Source organism: Saccopteryx leptura, chromosome 9 (assembly GCF_036850995.1).
Source record: "Saccopteryx leptura isolate mSacLep1 chromosome 9, mSacLep1_pri_phased_curated, whole genome shotgun sequence".
Lineage (NCBI taxonomy): Eukaryota > Metazoa > Chordata > Mammalia > Chiroptera > Emballonuridae > Saccopteryx > Saccopteryx leptura.
The window spans coordinates 24,696,314-24,704,595 of NC_089511.1; the positions used below are offsets into that span (position 1 = coordinate 24,696,314).

Consider the following 8,282-nt stretch of genomic DNA (forward strand, 5'->3'; position numbering starts at 1 on the left):
GACCTTGGCAGCATCCTGAGTGAGCTATGTAGTCATGAGCCAGGTGGGACAGGGCTGGAGCCCACGCCAGGTGCTATTCCAGCCTCCTGAGGCTGATGCTAACCCCTTTCCTCACCCCCAGCGACTTTCATTCCCACCTGGCACAGTGCAGCCCTCTGCTGATGACCATGTCCTTCAAACTCAGACTTAGATTGCCAGGTCCTGGGGTGGAGGGTGGGACAGGGGTGCCTAGGCTTCCCAGGTGGAACTGGTATCTGTCATCTTCCATCTAGACCAGGGGTCCCCAAACTTTTTACACAGGGGGCCAGTTCACTGTCCCTCAGACCATTGGAGGGCCAGACTATAAAAAAAACTGAACAAATTCCTATGCACACTGCACAGATCTTATTTTAAAGTAAAAAAAAAAACAAAACAGGAACAAATACAATATTTAAAATAAAGAACAAGTAAATTTAAATCAACCAACTGACCAGTATTTCAATGGGAACTATGCTCCTCTCACTGACCACCAATGAAAGAGGTGCCCCTTCCGGAAGTGCGGCGGGGGCCGGATAAATGGCCTCAGGGGGCCACATGTGGCCCGTGGGCCGTAGTTTGGGGACCCCTGATCTAGACAGCTCTCAGAGAGGAGAGGATGGGCAGGAGCTGGGAGGCAACTTCCCCTCACTGCCATTGGTGGGTTTCCTGGGGTACCTCACATATAAATCCTGTAGTAGCCTTTAATGTTAAGGTTTTTAGGAGACAGATGGCGAATTATATAGGTGAATGATGTCAAGAAATATGTGGATTTCAAATGGGTTTCTCCAAAATACAGCAAATGAGACAACAGTGTTCCTTGAATCTTAGTGGCTGGTATGTCGGTGAATAGTGTACTCGTTCTTTCAGCTCTTCTGTATGTTTGGAACTTTTCCTAATAAAAATGTATGGGGAAATGGCCACTTGCTGAGCACCTGCTAGCTGCCAGGCATTTAAGAGAAGAACCCTGCCCTGCAGAGGAGAAACCTGAGGCTGCCCAGGGTGCCCCTAGGGGTGGGGCCCAGTGAGCTGTGTCTCAGGGAATGCAAGAGGCTGGCCTGTGTGGGGTGGTTTGGGGAGGAAGCCCACTAGACTGGCCCCATACCACCCCTTGCAATTGTTCCCATCCAGGGCAGCCAGGGGACAGGAAAGTCACAAGGAGCAAACTCCAGGCTCAATCCAGTGTTAACACTGAGGAAGGGGTCCTGGAACCAAGTGGACTGAGGAGTCACAGAGGACTGCGCTGCCCAGGGCCTGAACAGCTGGTGGGGAGAGGAGACGGGGGTTGGAGGGTGGAGGCAGGGAAAGAGCTCAGAGATGGTTTGGGAGAGAGAAGAGTGAGGCAAGAAGGAGGGTGCCCCTGCTTGGCTAGGGGCGAGGGGGTGAGGGAGTTGGGCCCACACAATTGGCTCCTGGGACCTGTGGGGTGGGTAGAGAGCTTAGAGTTGGGCTGTCGGTACACTAGGCCCTCCCCAACCCTCAGAAGTAGGGGGCTGAGAGCTGTAGGCCCTGACAAGGGAAAGCTGGGCGCACAGCTTCAGCAGATGCTGTGGTGTCTTGAGTTTATGGTGTCAGGCGCCCTCTCGTGGGCGTAGGGGGGACAACCAGGACAGTATCTCTGGCCTGGGTTCCCAAGGCAGGCAGGGGTACGCCCCCTGATGGACAGACTGCCTTCCAGGGCAAAAGAGTTGGAGAGTATAATAAATCATGCCTGGAGATTTATTTTTTTACTTCCATTTCCGATGATTGGTAGCAGCTGTTTAAAGAACATGTTCAGAATGTCCTAAGACCCAGCTGGGGCTCAATGGGGGAGTCTGTCATAAATGATGTTCACCATGGGCAAGTCCTCAGGCCCTGGGGTTCCTACCAGCAAAACAGTTTTGGGATAGAGACCTGGGTTCCTCAAAGTGACCTTCATCTGTAGTGTGAGCACCATCCCCTCCCCAGGCCGCAGGAAGTCAGAGGACAGGTCTGGAACGAGGGATGAAGGTATCACTGGCCAAGTGACCGGGATGGGGGGGGGGTACACAGGCACAGGAGGCCATTCACAGGTACAGCCTGCTCATCTCCAGACAGCCAAAAATGGGGTTCAGTTTATTTTAGGGACCCAACAAGAACTATTGAGATCCTTTCCGACACCAAGACAGCAGTGCCCCTGTCACGAGGCAGATGGAGTAGGGCTAAGTGCTGGCTTTCTCAGGCTTTGTCCCCAGCATGGGGGGACCTGAATGGAGGAGAGTCATCGTAATCTCTGGGGTCACCCACACCACCTCTCCCAGCCAGGACAGGATGTGTAAGAGCAGAGAGGAAGCAGCTTCCCCAGAAATGACCCTGAGCCATTTACTGGACCAAAGGCTCCCGAGGACAGCAAGCGGGCAGGGGGGAGCCAGGCCTGCAGGCTTCTCTCCCTTCCTCTGGCCCTGGGCTCCAGATAAGAGGCAAAGGCAGAGCTATCCCGTGGCAGGAAGAAGGTCCACCAAGATGTCCCATTGTCTGGGGGCTTGTGGGCCTAGTGCTCAGCGCCCCTCACAGCACCTTGCCTGGGTTCATGAGGCCTCGGGGATCCAGTGTGGCCTTGAGCTGCCGCATGGTCTCCACGCCCACGGCGCCCACCTCCTCCTGCAGCAGCTGCCGCTTGCCCAGCCCAATGCCATGTTCCCCAGTGCATGTCCCGTGGAGTGCCAGTGCCCGCCTGGGGAGCAGGGGAGGAGAGACCATCAGCGGAGTGCTCCTCCCACTCCCTTCGGTCTCCCCCCCACCTCCCTGGTCCGGGGCTTTGCTCTTACCTGCCCAGCTGATGTGCAAAGGCCTTAACCCTGTGGAGCTCCTCAGGGTCTTCCGGGTCTACCACCAGGATACAGTGGAAGTTGCCGTCGCCCACATGTCCAAGAAGGCCTCCTGGGGACCCAGAGGACACAGCTGCTGCCCCAGCCAGCCCTCCTCCCCTTCCCCCTCCTCCAGCAGTGGGTGGCAGAACCTGTGAGCCTCGCCGCCTTCAGGTCCTCCTTGGCCTGCACCAGGATCTCCGGCAGCCGGGAGATGGGCACACACACGTCAGTGGAGTAGCCCTGGGACAGGGGGCAGGCCTGTGAGGTCCTCCCCTCACCCCCGGCCTGCCCAGAGGTAAGGGGCCACTGTGGTCAAGGTCTGAGGGGGCTTGGCCTCTATCAATCAATTTGCCTGCTTTTCTCTAGGCCCCGATTTCCCCTGTACGACAGGATGAGGGCTGGGCGTGCTCCCCAGGCGCTGCCGGCTGAGGCTTCCACAGCTCTCCTTGCTCCCACCTGCACTGGTGTTGCCCCCGCTTCCCTGTGCCCACAGCCTGGCTCAGTGTAGAGGCGCCCTCCTGAGGGTTTGGCACAGAGCTCTACTTTCCCTCTACATAATGAGAAACAGGTGGGGGCAGTCCTGCCTGCTATGGGCCTAGGCTGCTGCTCTGGACACCAGGGTAGTGGCTGAGCCGAGTCCGTGGGGCTGAGCCGTGGGTCCCCTCCCCTCAGCCTGGCTCACCTTGCAGCCGGGCCGCAGGGCCAGGGCTGCATACCAGGCATTGTGCCGGGCAGCCCAGAGCTGGCTGCGCTCCTCCGCCTCCTTGGCCCAGGAAAAGTGGGAGGCTCCGTGGTACTGGGTGATCTCCTCTGTGGGGGGGCAGGGGAGTTGACACAGGGCCCTACTCTGGGCAGCCCATGCCCCCTGCCCCCAGCATCCCAGCACACCTGCCCGCTGCACCTGCTCTGCCAGGGCCTGCTGGGAGCCATGGAACTCGAGGAAGAGCGTGGGTGCCACAGAGCAGTTCAGTTTGCTGTGTCTGTTACAGGCGTCTATCATGACATCATCCAGGAACTCTGGGACCAAGGAGAGGGCAGGTGAGGTGAGGGCTGGTCTTGAAAGGGGGTCTCTACTGAGGAGCCCACCTGGACTGCCCAGTTTCCAGCTCACCAATGCGGGCCACAGGCACTGCAGCCTGGAGGATGCTCACAGTGCTATCCACGGCTGCCTGGACACTGGGGAACGCACAGGTGGCGGCCACTGTGGCCTCAGGGACAGGGTGCAGGCGCAGGGTGGCGGCTGTGATGAGGCCCAGTGTCCCTTCGGAGCCCACGAAGAGCCCGGTAAGGTTGTAGCCAGCTGCACTCTTCCTGGGACCCCGGGGACACACAAGGTAGGTGAGTGCCCAGGCCACATGAGAACAGATTTCTGGTCAGAAGCTTGGAGCTAGGAGCTGGGGTACTGTCCCCCCCACCCTGTTCCTGCCAGGTAGGGTGCTGAGCCCGAGGTCTGGGCTGGCCCCCTCCACCCAGACTGCCATCAAGGCACGTGTTCCTGGCACAGCCCCCATCAGCCTCGTGAAGGGACAAAATCCAGTACCCTCAGGTTTGTCCCACATGGCAGTTTCAAAAGCCCGGCCCACCTATGGAGGAAGCCCCGTCTCTGGGTAGAGGGTGCTCACCGGAAGTGGCGGCCCTGGCCGGCGGTGTGAAGCAGCTGCCCACCAGGCAGCACCACCTCCAGGTTCAGCACGTTTTCCCGAATGGTGCCATAGCGCACAGCGTTGGTGCCCGAGGCCGCAGTGGCTGCCATGCCACAGAGAGAGGCGTCTGCCCCTGGGTCTGGAAGGCAAAGGGCAAGCAGAAGGCAGCTAGGGGCAGGTGCCTGGGGGCAGTGGGCTTTCCTCAAGCTCCAGAAAGAGTCCTGCCTCCAGGGAGCCCTCAGGGCCCCAGGGAAGGGCCTCGAGTCCCAGCCTACCCACAGGAAACCAGAGGCCACTGTCCCGCAGGTAGGTGTTGAGTGCTTTGCGGGTGACTCCGGGCTCCACCACCACAGAGAAGTCTTCTGCATTCAGTGCCAGGATTCGGTCCATATGGGTCAGATTGATGCAGACACCACCCTGGCGGGAGGGGTGCCAAGGGGCCAGCTGACCTAATTTTGCTGCCAGGCCACAGTCCCCAGGACCCCACCTTGAGGCTAACCACCCAACAACCAGACCAAAGCCTCAGGATGGCAGGTAAGAGGATTAGACCTGGGCGACCAGGCTGTGTGTGGGGGGACCAGAGCCTGGCCAATGAGGGGCCACCATACCTGCATAGCGCAGACTCCGCCCTCAAGCCCAGTGCCCGTGCCGAAGGGGATGATGGGCACACCTTGGCTGTAGCACAGGGCTGCCAGCCGGCTGACCTGCTCCACATTCTGCGGCCACACCACGGCGTCTGGAGGTTGGCACCTGGAACGAGACCCTGAGCAGTCGGGGGACATAGGACTCTCTGGTCCTGCTCACATTTCAAGGATCTCCAAGATATTACAGGGCCTGGGGCAACATACTGGGACTGGGGTGTGGAGCAGAGAATGCCAGAGTACCCCAAAACAGACAGGTAGGGAAGAAGCCAGCCCAGAACCTTCACTCCCAGTCAGGGTCTCTGACAGAGGAGGGGACCCCCCATACCTGTGGATTGACTCATCGTGCCCGTGCTGTTCTAGGACTGCAGCAGCAGTAGACACGTGGGGGCTCCCCACAACTGCCTTCAGAGCCTCCACAAAGTCCTTGCTGAGTTTGCCCTGCAGAGAAGAAACACGTTGCCAGAGTCACTCAGACACCTAGGGCCCAGGCCTGCCCTGCGGCAGGTGGGAGGGGTGGGGCTGGAGTGGAAGAGGGGCTGCTAGGTCTCTGGCCTCTCCCCCACCCCCCACTGACACAACCTCCAAGGCCCAGACCTTGCCTGTGGGCCCATCAGAAGCAGTTCCTCTCTACAGGTATGCACTTTCTTTCCTTTTCTTTTCTTTCTTCCTCTCTCTGTCTCTCCCTCCTTCCTTCCTTTTTTTTTTTGGTCTTGTTGTTCATTGTTTTAGGCATGACCCTTCCCAAACAGAGCCATGGGAGTCAATATTTCACTTCAGGAAAACTGCCGCCTGGTTAAAAACAAGACCTGGATTCCCTCCACAAAGAGAGGTGTCCGGGCCCTGGCCAGTTGGCTCAGTGGTAGAGCGTCGGCCTGGCATGCAGGAGTCCTGGCTTCGATTCCCGGCCAGGGCACACAGGAGAAGCGCCCATCTGCTTCTCCACCCCTCCCCTTCTCCTTCCTCTCTGTCTCTTCCCCTCCCTCAGTCAAGGCTCCATTGGAGCAAGGTTGGCCCGGGCGCTGAGGATGGCTCCATGGCCTCTGTCTCAGGCGCTAGAATGGCTCTGGTCGCAACAGAGCGACGCCCCAGATGGGCAGAGCATTGCCCCCTGGTGGGCGTGCCGGGTGGATCCCAGTCGGGCGCATTCAGGAGTCTGACTGCCTCCCCGTTTCCAACTTCAGAAAAATACAAAAAAAAAAAAAGAGGTGTCCAGCCCTTGACGGATAGCTCCAGTGGTTAAAGCATAAGCATATCATCCCAAATCGCAGAGGTTGCCAGTTCAATCCCTGGTCAGGGCACATACAGGAGCAGGTAGATGTTCCTGTCTCTCTATATATATCTTTTCTCTTTTTTTTTTTGTATTTTTGTATTTTTCTGAAGCTGGAAACGGGGAGAGACAGTCAGACAGACTCCCGCATGCGCCCGACCGGGATCCACCCGGCACGCCCACCAGGGGCGATGCTCTGCCCCTCCATGGCCTCGCCCGGCCTCGACCAGAGCCACTCTAGCGCCTGGGGCAGAGGCCAAGGAGCCATCCCCGCTCCAATGGAGCCCCGGCTGCGGGAGGGGAAGAGAGAGACAGAGAGGAAGGGGGGGGTGGAGAAGCAAATGGGCGCTTCTCCTGTGTGCCCTGGCCGGGAATCGAACCCGGGTCCCCCGCATGCCAGGCCGACGCTCTACCGCTGAGCCAACCAGCCAGGGCTCTCTCTCTTTCTTTATCTCCCTCTCTCTTTCTAAAATCAATAAAATGAACATTTTTTTTAAAAGCGTCCACTGGTTCCATGACACAGCCAATCCTTCCTTAGTCATGCTGTCATCTCTGCCCCACCTCTAAGCCAGGACTGCCCTAGCCACACCGGGGACACAGAGCTTGATAAAGGAAGGACAGGAAGAAAAAGTTCCATTACCCAACAACTCCAGTGCCCCCACCCCCACTCCATCTCGACTAGGGGATTAGAGGGTTCTTGGAAACTTGGGGATTTCTTCCCATTTTACAGATGGGAAGTATAGGCCAGCAAGTCAAGAACAGAACCTAGCCTAGAACCCCAGTCCCTGCTTCCCAAGTACTCTTTCAAAAGGTGTGTGTACACTTGGGTGCCCCCTGAGGGCACCCTGCAGCCACCAACCTTTCATTTGGCACCCCCAAACCCCACTCATGATGGCTGTGGGAGCCTTGGTCCAATCTCACTCAACATCCACACCTGATACAGGGTGAACCCACGGATCCTCGGCTCAAGGTTATAGGGTGCGGAGGCAGCACAGAGCCTGGTGGGAACTTGGCATGGGGGGCCAACCGCCAGGGGTCTTCCCCTGCCTACCTGCCTTACACTGGAGCAGTAGCCCCTCCAGGGAAACAACCTCCAGGTTGCTGCAGCCCTGAGCAGACTAGCCATAGCTGGACAGTGGCTAGAGAGTGTGGACACTTAAGCTGGGTAGCTGCACCACCAGCCCATTGGCTGTGCTCAGGGTGGAGCCTACTTAAGGTGGCACTCCTTAAGGTGGCCCTGCCAGACCTTGCTGAGTCCAGTATGTCTGCCAGTATCAGTACTTCTAAAGGAGAGGTGAGGCTCATCTAACACAAGGGGAAACAGAAACAAAGGCAGGCTCCTTGCCATGGCCATAAAGATCCTGCCAGTTCCTGCTGACCTCTCCATCTACCCACTTCTTTCCAATCTCCTCCTTGGCCTCTGAGCTCAAGTTTCATTTTCCCTTCCTGTATATCCCTAGCTCCAGCCAGGCTCAGGGCCCTGGCACACACCCTTGCCTTTCTCACCCTGCAGGTCTCATCTCCAGTGTCACAGAGTAGGCGAAGTCAGGGCTGGGTGGAGGAAAGGTTCAGGGGATGAAATAGAGTAGGGCAGTGAGACAAGCCAGGAAGCCTTCCTGGAAGAAGAGAGCTAAGGATTCATAGCAGTTCACCAGGTAAGTGATGGATAAGACTATTGCATCCCTTTCATCTCCACTCTCCCACTGGGCAGAGCCCAGGACCATCCTGAAGTGATGTGGCTCCTGCTCTCGAAGGTAATTCCAGCTCAGTTTTCCTCCCACCACAAATTTGAAGGAACCTGTTGCTAACATTACTGAGATAAAGCTATTCATAACTTTGTTTTTCTTCCCAGTCAAATCAAGGATACAAACATCTACCATATTTC

At 57.5% G+C, this 8,282-nt stretch overlaps 1 protein-coding gene across 4 annotated transcripts; it reads right to left on the reverse strand.

The window, feature by feature from the left end:
- Nucleotides 1-1,718: 1,718 nt before the first annotated feature.
- On the reverse strand, nucleotides 1,719-7,570 carry LDHD (lactate dehydrogenase D). Of its 4 annotated transcripts, none has more exons than XM_066349424.1 (12): nucleotides 7,449-7,570; nucleotides 5,456-5,568; nucleotides 5,095-5,236; nucleotides 4,762-4,903; nucleotides 4,466-4,625; nucleotides 3,955-4,154; nucleotides 3,732-3,860; nucleotides 3,526-3,653; nucleotides 2,993-3,083; nucleotides 2,802-2,859; nucleotides 2,556-2,707; nucleotides 1,719-1,986 (listed from the first exon to the last, which is right to left on the reverse strand). In XM_066349424.1, the coding sequence occupies exons 1-12, from the start codon at nucleotides 7,521-7,523 to the stop codon at nucleotides 1,817-1,819; spliced, it is 1,560 nt and encodes a 519-aa protein (XP_066205521.1). In that variant the 5' UTR covers nucleotides 7,524-7,570; the 3' UTR covers nucleotides 1,719-1,816. The 4 variants fall into 4 exon arrangements, with proteins under 4 accessions (XP_066205521.1, XP_066205520.1, XP_066205523.1 ...); XM_066349423.1 differs by having other exon boundaries at nucleotides 2,802-2,913; XM_066349426.1 differs by lacking the exon at nucleotides 7,449-7,570 and adding an exon at nucleotides 7,257-7,408 and having other exon boundaries at nucleotides 2,802-2,913.
- Nucleotides 7,571-8,282: the final 712 nt, after the last annotated feature.